At 33.4% G+C, this 17,399-nt stretch overlaps 1 protein-coding gene across 1 annotated transcript in view; it reads right to left on the bottom strand.

The window, feature by feature from the left end:
- Positions 1–17,399, bottom strand: part of BAZ2B (bromodomain adjacent to zinc finger domain 2B) — a 186,122-nt gene that overhangs the window by 114,858 nt on the left and 53,865 nt on the right. The window contains 2 exon segments of the mRNA XM_019457313.2: positions 422–589; positions 4,917–5,105. Of these exon segments, the coding sequence (XP_019312858.2) occupies positions 422–589; positions 4,917–5,105 (357 nt within the window).

The raw sequence follows: 17,399 nt of genomic DNA, 5'->3' as shown, positions 1-17,399 counted from the left end.
AGCAACAGTTATCAACTACAGCAATATTAAAAATCAGTTAAAAGAAAAAAGGAGGACTTGGATATTAATTTTGATGAATTTAATGCTGAATTACAGAAGAAGTAATATCTTATTTTGGGTTACACAAAAGAGGTAATGAGATACAGAGGAAAAAGCAGTGGAGCTGGGAGTTAGAAGGCCTGGGTTCAAATCCTGCCCATGCCACATTTACATGTAAGTGGTCCTTGAATCACTTATTTAACCTTGGATGAGAAATGAGAATACTTCCAATCTCTAAGAGTCATCATTGTAAGATTAAGCAAGACAGTATGAAAAATGTGTCTAGTACAATGTTATATAAATGTCATTAAATCTAAACTCTACTGAAAATAGGCATTGAAATGGAGCACTTGTAGGACCTCACTTAAGTTAATATAAATACCTTTTTCAGGACCATTTCTATTACTTTTTCCTGAAGTCCTTGAATGGAAGGAAGAAGAATCATGGTTCTGGGCTGGAGGAGCAAACAGCGGTGGAATTCCCAGCAATGGTGGAAAGAAGGTCGCCCCTGTACGAGTATGAACATCTGTTGTTCGCCACCATTCTGCACCTCAAAACCAAACACCAAACAAACAAACAAAAGTACGTGAATTAACTTTCTAGTTGATGTAACAATTCTTGTAATTTTCAAGTTTCATCTTGGAACAAAATTGCTGAATCACACATAGTTCTGATCATCTAACTATAAGATAGTTGATTAGATATTGTACACTCATCATTCCTCTCATTAAGATAATATCCAAGGATCTTCACTTAGCAGCTCCTTGAGTTCAAGTTTATGAAGAATAAAGGTAGTCTATGGTTTTAAAAATAAAATGGAAAACTTGGAATATTAAAGAACTATTTGACTCTTTGATAACTTAAACCATAATTTTCAAAATTAGCAAAGAAACAATATTTAAGAATACACTAATCTATTTTAAAACCTTAGAATTTAAGTTACCATCTACAACCTATGTTAAGAATTTCTTCAAGTTACATATTAATAAATCTGGGTCTGATAAATCATAAATAATAATACAAAGACTGCTACTGTAAACTGGTATACCTCAAATGCATTTATGAAAGAAAATATTCTATACTCAAACAAAAACATAAAGATATCAAAATCAGCGTGGGTTTTTTTCTAAGAAATGAAAAGCATTCAAAGATTTCCAAAACAAGTCATATTAAAATATGAAAGGTTTATAAAATTCCTCTCCATAAATTTAATGAAGAAAACTTGGATTTTGTTTATATTTTCTCTCATAATTACGATGATTGTTTTAATAATGTAAAATGACTCAATGGTAGAAAATCATCAAATGCAATTTAAATGTTCAAACAGTGGCTCTTAGTTTAAACTTTTAGAAAAGGAGAGAAGCCAAATTTTATAGAATATATTTTCCAAAAAAGGTGAAGATTAAGAAGAGATTTGAAAATAATCCAAAAGAAAGTCTTGTATTACCCCATTTAAAATCTCAGAAATAATCTTTCCACTTGGCTAACCTACCAGAGTAACAAATCATTTATTACCTTTGAGGCTAATCATCAAAGAGATATGCTATATTTTTCTTTGATTGTAACTACCAGAAGGAAATTATAGAAAAAAAAAACCCCAATAATATAGTATAAGAAACATTCAATATTCGTCAGGGTATTGTGTGATCTTTAAATCTTTTGCAGGAATATCTTTTCATTAAAAATAGAATGTAATGCAATATTCACCGTCATCATCAGATTTTGCCAAGTGAAATGTTCATGGTACCTGCTATTCTAAAAGGTCTAAGAGACAGCATAAGCAGAAAACTGCAAAAACTATTCTTCCGCACTGCAGGAAGGCGCTGCTAGTGAAATGACACCAATGCATATTTAGCAGTGCCTGAATGACGGAAACTGAACCAAGAATAACTATACAAAGGCATTAATCATTTATCCACTGTTTAGATGAAAGAAGTGCATGTAGGTGGGAAGAAAAACTGTGTATTTGGAGCTTGTATCAGCACAGTTGCAATCTATTATTATTTATAGGTTTGAAACCTAGGTACCAGATAGATAATAAAAAGGGACTGAGGTTTCCTAAAGGCATTTATATTATTTAATATAGAGTCTATAATTAAAGCATTACAGCTGAATGTATAGACTTTATAAATAACCAACAAATCAGTAAGGTAATCAAAGTATAAGATTCAAATACTTTACATATAACCTCAGAAAAAAACATAACCATAACACTGTACTTTAGAGCATTACTATAAAATATGTACACAATGGGGAATAGAAAAAAAAATTGGAAAATGAATATGGTATATTTAAACTGACACTACAGGTAAAACAAACAAACAAACAAACAAACAAGTAAATACAATAAATCAAATAAAAATATGAAGATGGTAAAGCTTCTGACTAAACTTTGCAAATGTCTAATATTTCATAAGAAATAATATAATTTTTGTTAAGCGACAAGCTTATTTATCTTCCAAATTTAAGAAAATAGAAAGCAAATTTAGTCACTCACAAACTAGCTTGTTGATAAGATAAAATATACAAAATAGGGAGTACATAACCCAGCACATGATGAGTTTTCAAATGTATTTAAATGAGGTAACAGCATATTGGCAATATTAGTCATATTCAACTGTAAGAGTTTAATATTTTAGATGATATTGAACCTAGAAAATATAGCAGACTTTTAAAATCTTTTGTGCTTGATACAGCCAGATGCTTCACAGAATTCATGATGATACAAAAATATAATTATCAAAAATCATAAATATTTTAAAAGAGATGACTGTGAAAGGCTATTTCAATATAAAAAGGAAATAATATCACACTAATATCCATGAAATTATTTTGCATCATTGATTCAATCATCTGAAATAAATTATTCCTTATTTAAAATTTCTAGTAATTTCTTCCTTGTGTGTCTTATTTTTTAAGGTGATTTCAAAAATTTGGCATTTAAATGATTACTCTTTTAAATAAAGGCAATTATAGAGAATTTAAATTTAAATTATACCAAATCTACAACTTGAAAAATGAGTCCTCTGGGTCTGGACATAGTCTCTGTTCATTTGGCAAAAACAGTATGCTTATATAGACAATACTTTCACCATCAAAGACTGCTTGTAATTGTTTATCTACCTCCTAAAAACTATAAACAACACATACAATGTGAGTGTATTCCTCAACACACAGAACATGACAGATGCTCAAAGAACTTTGTACAATAAATGAATGAGTGAATAGTCCAGGTAGGCTAGAGAAGTTATTAACTTTTTTTCTGTACAGTGGAAGTTATCAACAGTATTTAAATCCAGATGAGTAACTCTTTACAACTGATAACTATCATTTATCACTGTGATAAACTATTCATTATCACTGGTAACTATCAGTGCAGATAGTATCTGATTTTAATAATATAATAATTATATCGTGGCTTAGTAATACTCAAAAGCTATGTATGGTATGATAATTTAAGTTACCATCTAAGAATTTCCTCAAATTACATACCAGATAAATCTGGGTCTGATAACTACGATAAAATGATTTAAAAAATTTTAAGATAATTAGTAACTATATTACTACTATCTATTTTGATTTTTGTTCAGAAATCCTAGATTTCAGCAAATATCTATTGAATTGATCATCTTGCCAAGCAACCATGCTAGAAACTGGCCAAAATAAATTCCTATCAGTATTTTTAAAGCAAATGCTAAAACTTAGTTTAAGACTTCATTTTAACTTTGCAGTCACATTATCCCTCCCATTCAGCTCCTCTCTCCCAAACAACTGAATTAAAGGAATAATATGACTCAAAAAACAGTACTTGAAATATACATCTAACCATCTTTCCATTCTGTATATAGTTAAAATGAGATACTTGTTTCCTTTTAAAGGAGCACTTGACAATTTATTACCCATTAAAGTGGGCAAGAGGAAATAATAATGATAACTACAATTATGTACTAATTATATATGCTAAACTTTGCAATCAGTACTGATATGGCTTATCCTTAATCTTTACAAGAATACTAAGAGGCAGGTACTATTATTTATCCTCATTTTTCAGATGAGAAAACTGAGGCAGAGTGGTCATATTACTTGTTCAAGGTAGCAGTCACATTTAAATTCAGGTCTATTTGTCTCTAGAATTATGCTCTAATTTTTAAGCTATTTTATGTAACACTAAACCATGCATCCCTTACTAAAATTTATTAAAGTAAAATCAATCACCAGAAACACATTAAAGTTTAGACTTTCAAAATAACATAATGAGACAAATCATAGCATGTTTGTCCAATTTAAGCTTTAACTGATGTCCTACGGAGCTCCTGAATTCTCATCTATAGAATTGGGATAATTCTGGTCTTGCTGCTATGCAAGTGGTGCAAATCTATAGTTGTTCTTATCAAATATGGAAAAATATAGAAATTTAAGAGCCAAGTTCATCTTCCTTAGGAAGTGAGAACTCAAAATAAAAGTATAGATATATTGATTGTAAGAACTGGAATGTACTTTCCACTCTGAGTTAAATAATTTTTAAAAATCAAATAAAGCTGAGGAAAGTTCATCAAGCTCTACACTTAAGATATTTACACCTCCCTGCATGTTATATTTCAATAAAAGGCATGAGAAAAACATGGCCTAATTATTCACTTTTGTGGCAGATGCCCCCTTCTCTAAACACTTGAATATCTATAATTGCACTACCACCTAGCACAAATCGTGTGGGGTTTTTTGCACATGGTAAATAGGATAGAGCCAATTCTTGTACAAGAGTTTTAATATACCAGGCATTAGACTACTCTTTTTGTTCAATTTAATAAACAAATTACCGCTTGAACATTTTCAAGCTTTCCTCCTCTCCTTGAACACTGTTTGTAACAGATGTTTACCTGGAAAAGATGCTAGTTGGGGATGTGCGGCTAAGGCTGTGGGTGTACCAAGTGTCCCCAAACCACCAAATTCTGAATGCCCTGAGCTGGCTGAATGTAGACCAAAGACTGGGTGGCTGACCATTGGGAAGGCACTCGACACTGTGGACAGGTTAAACGGTTGATCCCCAGCTGCTCTGAATAAATGTCCTGGGAGGGAAAAAAACACACTTAAAGTTGTACTATAAAAACAGATGAGATTTATCTGATTTCAGCGTTCATAATTAAAATTTCTTATCCATTAAATTTCTATTTTACACTTTTTTCTTTTGTATTTTTGCTCTTCACACTCTATAGAATATTTCTAGAAATACTGAAGTACTCTAAATATCAAAATGAGTGGTATAACCTTATTTACTTTGAATTTGAGATTGGAAAAATAATGTTTCAGGTACATAATTTTCACTAATTATATAGTTTGACCTGCTGAAGTGAACTTTCTGTTAATGCATTACATTCTTAGCAAAATTTTACACTCATAAGAATGAAAATAAAAACGTTCTATTAACATAAGGTTGAAAACCAAAGAAGTCAGTCCAGGATTTGTCACCAACCATTACTCAGATTCTCATACACTCTGGGCAAAGCATTCCCAGTTCCATGTACTAGAAGTGAAGCTATGGTCTCTGTCCAATACCTCTGAGGTGAGGAGTGTGCATACCAAAAACAGATTATATTTTGGCCTAATAAAGCAATGTAAAAGACAACGTAAAGATTTAATAAATAAACCTACTAAGATATTTCTAAATGTATCTAAGGGTGGTTATCAATACAAAAGTCTTTTTGAACTTTGTGATGGAAAGATCATGTTCAATTCAAATGTGTGACTGTTCAATTTCCACTCTAAAGAGAATCCAGTTCTGAGTGTCATGATTCCAGTTTGAAATGTTACACAATCAAAACCATGACTTATTTTTCATATTTTGTAAGAGACATAGCAGGAAATTTGTTAATACTTGGAAACCTTCCTTTAACTTCCAGGAAATAATTAAGTTTCCTTGGCCTGATACTATGAAAACAGAATAACAAATCCCACACTCTAGGCTATTTTAAGAATTTACTGTGTAAAAGGTACTATTATGCTCTGTGTCAAAATAAGGGTAAGTCTTCCTTATTATCTCCTGCTTATACCATACCTAACTGTGTACTGCAATTTAGGCTTAACATAATACATTTGAGAAATGTAATTATGTAAGTTAAAAAAAATAAATAAACTTTTGTTGTCATTTAGTTATCAAGGAAATATCTCCTCTGCTTTTTTTATTCCTGAAAACCAAGAGGAAGTCATCAAAAAGGTCACAGTCCACCTTCAGAGATTAATATAAACTCTGCATTATTTACTGAAATAACAAAACACTTTTTAACTGAAGTAGTAAGATTTAAATAAATTGCATCAACTATATCTTATATCAACTTATCAGGTAAAAAGTTCCAATTGAGGGTGAATTTCCCATTATAACAACGCAGTAACTGGATCTCACGGGAAGATCCTCAAAGTGCCTTTGCAAGAAGGCCCACAAACAAACTGTAAGGGAGAGGACAAGGGAAGGACAGACTTGGGTATCCTTTCTAAGTCAGCCAATCTCTGTTTCTGTTCATCACAGCCTAAACAGAAATTTTGTGAATTTGGTACTTTTGTGTTATCAGAATTCTAGACCACATTAGCACTAAAGTTGAGTCAAAACAAAAATAGGGCATACTATAAGAAAAGGTCATTCAAAATCACTAAGAGTAGCAACAGGTCACCAGAAAGATTGTGTAAATTTTTTTTTTTTTGCAAAGTCTCAAAAACCCAGCTAGTTTCTCTAAAAAATGAAGTGTAACATCAAGAACTAGTATTTATTTATTTTCACAGGTAAAATCCCTGGTTCTTACCAATCATTTCAACTTCATCAATCAGATGCCCTTAATCAAATGTTTCATTTATAAACATACTATGATCAGTTACCTTTCCTTCTACATCAGTTTTCTTGATAAGCAAGTTAAACTAACCACTCCAGTTTGAGGATTTTAGAATCACTTTTCATTTATATTTTATAAAATAATAATTCTTAAATTATATTTGTCAACTCTATTTATGTAAAAATGATTTAATATGAAAAAAATCTGTGGGGTAAACTCAAAACTACACAAATATTATAAAAATTCAGAACAGATTGAAATTATAAAGGGTCAGAAACTGCTCGAAATACTTTCATGACAGCTAATGAATTAGTAGTAAACGTTCCTAGATGCATAGTTAAAAGATCAATTTTATTTTTGTGAAGTAAATGAGCTAAATGTTGGATTCTCGTGAACAGAAAACATGAACAATACTTAAATGAAGTTGTCACTCTTGCAGCAGTAATCAAGAACCAATCATACACAATTTGATAACAAAAATGTTCTTTTTTTTTTAACTCTAAAAAGAGTGGATATCTAGAAGGAAGTGAATCTAGAATTTCAACAAAATATGAGCTTCACTCACCATAGATTCAAATGGAAAAAAGAAAGCATAGTCCTGTACACAGAGTTACATTTATGCCCAGCAACATTACAAAGAAGCTAACTTATTCTATTTTTTTACTCTTTCTTGTAAAACTCTTGGTGAAGATAATTAAAGCATAGAAAACACCCAGGTGACAATGGAATCTTTAGGGTTTATTCCCTATTGGCCTATCACTTTTGTATTTAGTAAAAAACACTAGGACCACATTATAATGATTATAGTGATGCCATGCGTTATCAAAAATACACATTAGAGATTTCCTCTGCCATATATGGATACAGTTGTACACAGAAGAGAAATGATTTCATAATGCATTTCATATTTTTTACTGTATTTTTGCCTTTATAGCAAGAATCTAGAAGTCAATGATATAAAAAATAGCTTTCTCATTAAAATCTCTTAACACTATATATAATTTCAGTATTGTTTTTGTACCACCTTTTAAAATACACAGATACTAATTCCATGTAAAAATCTTCCAGAATTATTCTGTTCTTTATTCAAAAGTTTCTGTAATTCAGGCATTTCATAAACATACCTATGAAGTGTCAGGTGCTATGTTTAGTATTTGGCATACAAGGAAGAATGAGACATAATCCCTGACCTCAAGAAACTCATAGTTGAACATAACTTAAATACTATTGAACTATTTTTTACACCACATTGTCTAAAACAAGTTAATTAATATTTCAGTATTATTTAAACTGGTACTTTCATATATAGGAGCTAGTAATAGATTCCAAACACCCAAAAATGGTGTTTCATACAAAGTATACAGTAAATATCTGTTGAACAAATTAATTCACTACTCATGAAAAGTACATCCATGGGACTTATTTCAAAGACCTTCAATCAGAACAGGAAGTATACTTCCTAGCTTTCTTTTGCCTTACTTCACCAACCCCTGGTCCTGACTTTTTTTTTTTTTTTTTTTTGAATGTTTATTTATTTTTGAGAGAGAGACAGAGCTCTCTGAGAGAGACAGGGATTAGGGGCAGACAGAGAGGGAGACACAGAATCCAAAGCAGGCTCCAGACTCTGATCGGTCAGCATAGAGCCCAATGAGGGGCTCAAACCCACAAACTGTGAGATTATGACCTGAGCCAAAGTCGGACACTTAACCCTGACTTTTTTTTTTTTTTTAATTACCACTTCCTCCTTGATTCCATTTAGGTCTCATATTGGTTTTGATCATTCAAAACTCTACCACCTCAAAACATCTTAAACTCTTAAGTTGCACTCTACCCACAGTTTCCACATTTCCATTTCCTTACTTCTTAGCATGACTCCCCCAATCTCCTACCATACCGACCCTATCTATTCTTCCTTCTCAATCTCATTGCCATCTCTCCTGAGTTAACCTTGAAATAAAAGTCTTACCTGTATGTCTGTTCCCTCCCCACTTCTTGGGATCTTTACTATTTGTGCCAAACCTCAAGCCTCTCTTCCATTTTGTCTATAAAGTTACTAAAGTTTTCCTAATCATCAGGATGATGATGATGTCTAATCTTGACATGTCTCATTTTTAACCTCTCTGTATAAATCTGGCCTTTCTGAGTGCCTCTTCCTTATTAAAACCCACATTCAGGGGAGTGAGGGGGACTTAAAACACACACACACACACACACACACACACACACACACACACACACACACACACACAAAATCCATGTTCACCCTTAAGCTGCAGGTCATGGAACGGTCTTGATCATCTTCTTAACTGTATCTTTTAATAATATTTCTGGTTTGCTTTATTGGATTCTCTTTTCTAATTGTTAAGCATTCTTAAAGATTTTGTCCAGCTATCTTTTTTTCCCCTGTATTCTTTCTTTCTCAGTTATTCATGTGTTTTCACTGTTTTAACTATCACTTCTATGCAAATAATTGGTAAACTAAGATTTTAGCTCCTTGAGAACAAAAACTGAATCTGATTTATCTCAGCATCCCCAATACCTGGCATGTGTGAAACATAATTGGTACTTAAGTAACAAATGTTTCCCATGTTATATTTTTGGTCACGTTCTTTTACTTCACATCCCCCACCTACGTAACGGTTTTTTTTTTTTTTTTTTTACTTCTTTTGCCTTTTATAATCTTATCTATCTTAACTATTTCAAAAACATATTGCCCAAGAAGTATTCCTGAATTTCCCAGACATGTTTTGGGGTTTTTTTGAACTTTCATGATTATTTGCAATCTTTTACCATACTACATTTCTAGAATGTAAAGTTATAAAGAAAAAAGCCATCTCTTAATCATTTTTACTGTCTTTAAAACATTGCATAAAACAAACTGTTATCAGTTGCAAGGGCAATGCTTCCTAATACCTGCATACAGACAGCTAAAATGGTCGTTTTCTTTGTTTCCTTCTTCTTTTAAAAGGCTAGAACAACCAGGAATTATTTGAATGACTGAAAATACAGTTGATCCTTGAACAACATAGAACCCCCTGCAGGTGAAAATCCACCTATACCTTTTGACTCCTTCCAAAACTTAACTACTAATAGCCTATTGTCAACTGGAAGCCTTACTGACAACATAATAGTCAAAATTAACACATATTTTGTATGTTATCTATATTCTATACAATATTCTTGCAATTAAAATATTACAAATGTTAAGGGGCACCTGGGTGGCTCAGTCGGTTGAGTGTCTGACTTCAGCTCAGGTCATGACCTCACGGCCTGTGGGTTTGAGCCCTGCATCCGGCTCTGTGCTGACAGCTTGGAGCCTGAAGCCTTCTTCGGATTCTGTGTCTCCCTCCCTCTCTGCCCCTAACCCACTAGCATTCTGTCTCTGTCTCTCTCAAAAATAAATAAATATTAAAAAAATTTTTTAATATTACAAATGTTAAAATCATAATGAAGAGAAGTACATTTATAGTACTAAACGGTATTTATTGGGGGAAAAACGTCTGTATAAGGGGACCCACACAGTTCAAACCGTGTTGTTCAAGGAACAACTGTATATCTCACTTTTTCTATCCTCCAATTATAAAAAGCATTCACAAAGTTACTCAAAGCTCTTTGGGAAATTATATGCTGATTTAAGGACTCTATGTTATGGCTTTAATCTTCTTATACAGCAGGGGGTGCTGTTTATATTACACCCTTGATTCCATCACCAGAACAATATCCTTAGCCTTTAGCTATATTGAAATTTCAAGCTTCTGTTCATAAAGTGACTTTTTATCAGGGACTGGTGGTGGCTCAATGAATGTCATAACTACATTTAAAATAAAGCATATTCTGTATTAATAAAAATAACACAATAATTTTCTTACATGAAGCAAAATACAACATGAGTCAAACAGGTTCTGTTAACCTCATGACTACAAAATAAAGTTATTTGGATATTAGAATGTTCCATTTTTGGAGAAGTAATTTTTTTCTACATTAATATACCTGATATCAGAAGATCCTCCAAAATAAACACTTGTTATGATTAAAATTCTTAAATTTTGCTCTGAGAAAACATTTGCAATCTGATAAATCATGTCATAAGATGAACATACTTTTAGAAGACTACAATTATTCTTTTTAACAGATACTAATATTCAAACATAGTTTCAATATTATGAATGCAACTTTTAGTTTCTATTTTAAGTGGTAGATAATAATGCGCACATCTTGAATAAAAATTAATATACATCTGTAATACCTAAGTTCTGACTTCCATTATAATAAGCTCAATATTTTTTAGCAGAGCTTTTTAAATTCTGCTAGCCAATCTAAAGTAATTTAAAGAAGTTACACAAAATGCCAGTGTCTTGCTAACAAGCCATGGTAACTAACAAGGCATGGTAACTAACAAGGCATGGTAACTGCAAGTGTCTTTATTAATGTTGGTGAATTTCATGCCAGAACACAATAAGGGTTTTCCCCCCATGAGAACAAAATAGTATAAACACTGTACTAATGCCTTGAACCTAAACTACCACTGAATAAAATCTCCTATCTACTAGAAAAGTCCAGATAGCCAATTGAAGCAAAATAATTAGGGGTACCTGCATGGCGGTTCAGTTGGTTGAGCATTCGACTTTGGCTCAGGTTATGATCTCATGGTTCATGAGTTCGAGTCCCACGTGGGGCTCTGTGCTGACAGCTCAGAGTCTGGAACCTGCTTCAGATTCTGTGTCTCCCTCTCTCTGCCCTTCCCCCGCTCACACTCGGTCTGTTTGTCTGTCTCTCTCTCTCTCTCTCCAAAATAAATAAATATTAAAAAAATAGTTTAAAAATAATTACAAAAAGTATGCTAAAGCATTTAATCTTTTTAAAAATCAAGGAGACTGCTTACTGTGAGAGAACTCCACATGTTGCCTTTTGTGCACTAGAAATAAAAATGTCTTTAATCTTTCATTGCTTCCCAAACTTGTTGCAACATGTCTTCAAACTCTTGTCTCCACTTACTTAAAATTATAAGCATAATTTTACAGCATTGCAAAATCAGCCTTTGCTATACAGGTAGGCTTACTTCTGCATAATCATCAAAACTGGCAGCACATTGAAATAAAGGTTATGTGCGTATATTAACACTAGTAATGACTAAGTGTAAAAACAACTTGAACATCATCAAAATCACTGTAAATTCAAGAAATGCCCAAATGATTGGCTCACATGTTAAAATCCTTAAATATATTAATCTTCAAATATTCTAGAACTCAAAGTGTGTAAACTATATAAACTTGATCTCTGATTAGAGAACAGAATTCTATAGTTAATGGTGATAAAACATTTCCCCAAATAAACTTCATTTCATTCCTGCAGTCTCAAAACGTTTTTAGCCAGTTAACCCTTATATTTTAACATTTAAAATGATGCATGGCATGGAAATAAAGTCTTTATTTTTAAGTATTTATTTTGAGATTATTTTAGGACTCACAAGAGTTGCAAAAACAGCAGTCTCAACCTCCCCTATGTTAACATCTTACGTGACAAAAAATAATTTTCAAAACCAGGAAATTAACCTTGATTAATTAATTAAAATTAAAAATTTATTCAGATCTTTTAAGGTTTAGTTGCTGTACCTCCTTAATTTTCCCTGATTTGTGACAGTTCCTCAGACTTGTCTTTCAGGACCTTGATACATTCAAGAGTACTGGTTCAGTATTTTGTAGAACATCTCTCAATGTGGTTTCTTTAATGCTTTCTCTCAATTTGAAGAGATTATGCATCATTGGGTAGGGTAACCAATGTGCCCTTCTTGGTGCAACATATCTGGGGCCCAAGATGTTGCTATGTGTACCAGAGAGACTAATTCCATCACTCGATTTAAGTTGTGATCTGCCTGGATTTTATGTAAAATTACTATTTTTCCTTTCAAATAGTTGTGGTGTTATAAAATTAGAAAACAAGTCATTAACAGCCTAGGTAACCTTGGGAACAAAAGCTGCCACTCTCTAACACTGAACATGGTAAACAGCTTTTGATTCAGTTTAGCAAATGACTGTTGTTAAAAGATAGGAGCAGTTCCTCTTTCGTAATAAGCATTTTTGTTAGATACGACGAAAGGATTTAGAGTTCATGGATTAAAATGCTAAAAATATACAATATTTTATATATACTTTTATCTTCAAATCCAACTGTACTTATTTTAGTAATGAAATAGAAAACTAAAAATAATCGAATTCCAAAATCTTATTTTACCTATGTTTTAATAAATAAAAAATACTTACAATGAGCAAAAATTATTAAATCAGCTTTGAAAAACGTACTAAGTGTATTAATTTGCTGGGGTTGCCATAACAAAGTACCACAAACTGAGTGCCTCTGATTACAATTTATCATCACACAGTTTCAGAGGTTGGCAGTCAGAAATCAAAGTGGCTCTAAGGAAGGATCTGTTCCTTGGTTCTCTCTTAGCTTTTGGTAACCTAGGTGTTCTTTGTAGGTCTTTACATGGGCTTCTCTGTGCATGTCTCTGTGTCCAAATTTCCCTCATTCATAAGGATACCAGTCATACTGGTTTAAAACCCACTCTAATAACCTCATTTTAACTTGATCTTCTGTAAGGACTCTATCTCCAAATAGGTCACATTCTGAGATACTGGGAGTTACGACTCGAGTATGTTTTCTGGGAAGAGACAAAATTTAATCTATAGCACTGGGCTTATTTTTATGAGTACTTAATTGATTTTAAGATATTACCTTACTTTAGTAATTTACTGTTAAAATTCTAAGTTAAAACTACAAAGTTCTACTCATAAAAGTTAGGTAAAATAATATTTCAAAAATATTGGGTGCTTTGTGATCAAATCCATCATTAAATAAACACACTAAGTTGGAGGAAGTTTAGATACTTGAAAGTTTGAGGGCCTTTATTTATGAAATTTGTAGATATCTACAACATATACAAATCATCTAAAAAGGAAAATAATGGTAGTTTATACTATAATGTAAATATTCAAAGAAACTGGGATAAAACTTTGGCTGTATCCCTAAACCCAAAAAATAGGTCTATCTCATTCCCTTGATGATTCACTAGTGATGTAAACTTAAGCCCTGGGTATCTTCTAAATAAGAAGTTCGAATAAAATAACAACTTTGAACTTGCAGGGTTTTATTTATTCCTTCTGTTTTCAGCAAGGTCAGCTGATACTTTAAGATTCTTTACCATGTGGCTTATAATGCCCATCCCCAGCTAAAATCTGCATAGCCATTTGGTATTACCGAACAAAATATAGCATCATCTAGAAAATGTATTAATTAAAGTTGATTCATCATCTAATTTTCATGTCCAAGTCCTGCAAGTTCATCTCCTTCCTTTCTTCAAAAATTGTTTCTTGAGCATATATTTTGTGCCAATCCCTGAATGGATAAATGTGGATTAAAAAAAAGCAGATATAGTTCCTGTCCTTTAAACACAGAAAAAGGACAAGTAAGTAAAATAACACCAACTGTATAATTAGATTGTGAAGAGTATGATGGAGGAAATTATTAGGGGCAAAAATATATAATAGTGGAACAATTACATAGACACTATGAACAGAGGAGAATTCTCCAATTAGTGTCTTAGGACATTTAACCTGAGACAAACCATAAGAAAGAATCAGCCACATGAAGATCTTCCAGACACAGGGGAAGCATGTTTGAGATCCTGATTTGGGAAAGAATGTTTTATATCTGAAGAAGTGAAAGGCTTAGGAGGCTGAAACATAATGAGACCAGAGTGAGAACAGTACCGGATCAATTTGATGTAGTCAGAGATTTGATCATGGAGGGTATAGGGTGTTAGGTGTTAGGTCAAAAGGTACCAAACACCCAGCTCAAAAATGGCTAAAGTAAAAAAGTGTATGTATTAACTCACACAATGTAAAAGCTTTGGAAAATATTCACTTTAAATAAGGAAGATTGAAAGTTTACCATCACCTAATTTCTCTTTCTTCGTTTGGTTCTACTTCCTCAAATGGGCCCTTCCTCCTAGGTTTGTGGGACAAAAGGGTATCCTTTCTCACGAATAACAATCCCAGAATGGAATCCCTTTGTCTTTGATTACTCTGACTTACATCATGTGGCCCTTATTCCTTAGCCAATCACTACTGCCTGAGAAATATATTTGGATTGGCTAGACTGGGTAACACACCACCCCTGGAGTCTTAGGCGAATTTTTTTAAAGTGATTTGTTTTGGGGGGGCAACTTCAGGCAATACTGTAGTAGTAGTGAAGAGGTCACATGAACCATCCATAGAAAATAATTATAAAAATCGGATTTAAAACAACAACAACAAAATTAAAGGTACTGAAAAGCAACCAAAAGCTAAGAAAAGCCAAGGGAGAGTTTAATCTAGAAAAATCGTAATGAGAAGGGGGTAAGAAGCATGACTTTGTGGCTTTCTGGTCCGATATGCTGCCTAAACCTCACAGGTATAACTACAGAAAAGAGCGGAAGAAAACACATCAGGCTTATCAACTAAAGGTGCCAGAGGTCAGAATCCAGGGCTGAGAAAACATCAGGAAATTTAAAGGGGAAATTCTGGCAATGAGCAAACCACAGAAAGAATGAGGCCCAAATTCAGAGCTTAAATTATCCAAATGCCTAGCTACAAGTACACTGTACATGAATAGGGAAGGATTCCAGGGCACTGTGAAATAGCTAGCAGAGAATGCAGAGAAATCTACTCCTGAAAGACAGAGCTACACATAGCAGATCAGCTGAGTTTGATGTATTTCTTTATTGAGTACAATCCCTCACCATGATAAGCTTAGACAGCAGAAAGCCTGAAGTGTCAGAGTACAGAGTCCAAAGCTAGCACAGTAGCTGGAAAGTAGAGGGTAATCTTAGAAGCAAGGAAACCACAGAGAGAAAGAGACTCATCTCTGCCTAAGTACTTGGTTGACCCAACAGTTTTCACAGGCACAGAAGAAACCAGCAGGGGGTTAGTCTACAAAAAAAAAAAAAAAACAAAACAAAACAGTGGAAAGTCAAAAAACAGAGGATAGATCATCATCAGTATGTTTTTGACCACAATGACATTAAAATGGACATCGATAAAGAATTGAGATGTTGGAAAACCCAAAAGATTCCACCAAAAAACTGCTAGAATTGATTCATGAATTCAGCAAAGTTGCAGGATATAAAATCAACGCACAGAAATCAGTTGCATTCCTATACACCAAATATGAAGTGACAGAAAGAGAAATCAAGGAATCGATCCCATTTACAGTTGCACAAAAAACCATAAAATACCTAGGAATAAATCTAACCAAAGAGGTGAAAAATCTACACACTGAAAACTATAGAAGGCTTATGAAAGAAATTGAAGAAGACACAAAAAAATGGAAAAAGATTCCATGCTCCTGGATGGGAAGAACAAATATTGTTAAAATGTCAATACTACTCAAAGCAATCTACATATTGAATGCAATCCCTATCAAAACAACACCAGCATTCTTCACAGAGCTAGAACAAATAATCCTAAATTTGTATGGAACCAGAAAAGACCCCGAATAGACAAAGCAATCTTGAAAAAGAAAACTAAAGCAGGAGACATCACAATCCCAGACTTCAAGCTATACTACAAAGTTGTAATCATCAAGACAGTATGGTACTGGCACAAGCACAGACACTCAGATAAATGGAACAGAATAGAGACTGCAGAAACGGACCCACAAACATATAGCCAACTATACTTTGACAAAGCAGGAAAGAATATCCAATGGAATAAAGACAGTCTCTTCAGCAAGTGGTGCTGGGAAAACTGGACAGCGACATGCAGAAGAATGAACCTGGACCACTTTCTTATACCATACACAAAAATATACTCAAAATGGATGAAAGACCTTAATGTAAGACAGGAAGCCATCAAAATCCTCGAGGAGAAAGAAGGCAAAACCCTCTTTGATCTTGGCTGTAGCAACTTCTTACTCAACACGTCTCCAGAGGCAAGGGAAACAAAAGCAAAAATGAACTACTGGGACCTCATCAAAATAAAAAGCTTCTGCACAGCGTAGGAAACAATCAGCAAAACTAAAAGGCAACCGACAAAATGGGAGAAGATATTTGCAAACAACCTGTCAGATAAAGGGTTAGTATCCAAAATCTATAAAGAACTTCTCAAACTCAACACCCACAAAACAAATAAACCAGTGAAGAAATGGGCAAAAGAAACGAATAGACACTTCTCCAAAGAAGACATCCAGATGGCCAACCGACACATGAAAAAATGCTCAGCATCACTCATCCTCAGGGAAATACAAATCAAAACCACAATGAGATACCACCTCACACCTGTCAGAATGGCTAACATTAACAACTCAGGCAACAACAGATGTTGGCGAGGATGCGGAGAAAAGAGGATCTCTTTTGCATTGTTGGTGGGAATGCAAGCTGGTGCAGCCACTCTGGAAAACAGTATGGAGGTTCCTTAAAAAACTAAAAGTAGAACTACCCTACAACCCAGCAATCGCACTACTAGGCATTTATCCACGGGATACAGGTGTGCTGTTTCAAAGGGACAC

Source organism: Panthera pardus, unplaced genomic scaffold (genome assembly GCF_024362965.1).
Source record: "Panthera pardus isolate Hobbes unplaced genomic scaffold, ASM2436296v1 HiC_scaffold_10, whole genome shotgun sequence".
Taxonomy (NCBI): domain Eukaryota; kingdom Metazoa; phylum Chordata; class Mammalia; order Carnivora; family Felidae; genus Panthera; species Panthera pardus.
The sequence above is the reverse complement of the archived record's forward strand: the minus strand, read 5'-3'. Positions and strand labels throughout refer to the sequence as shown.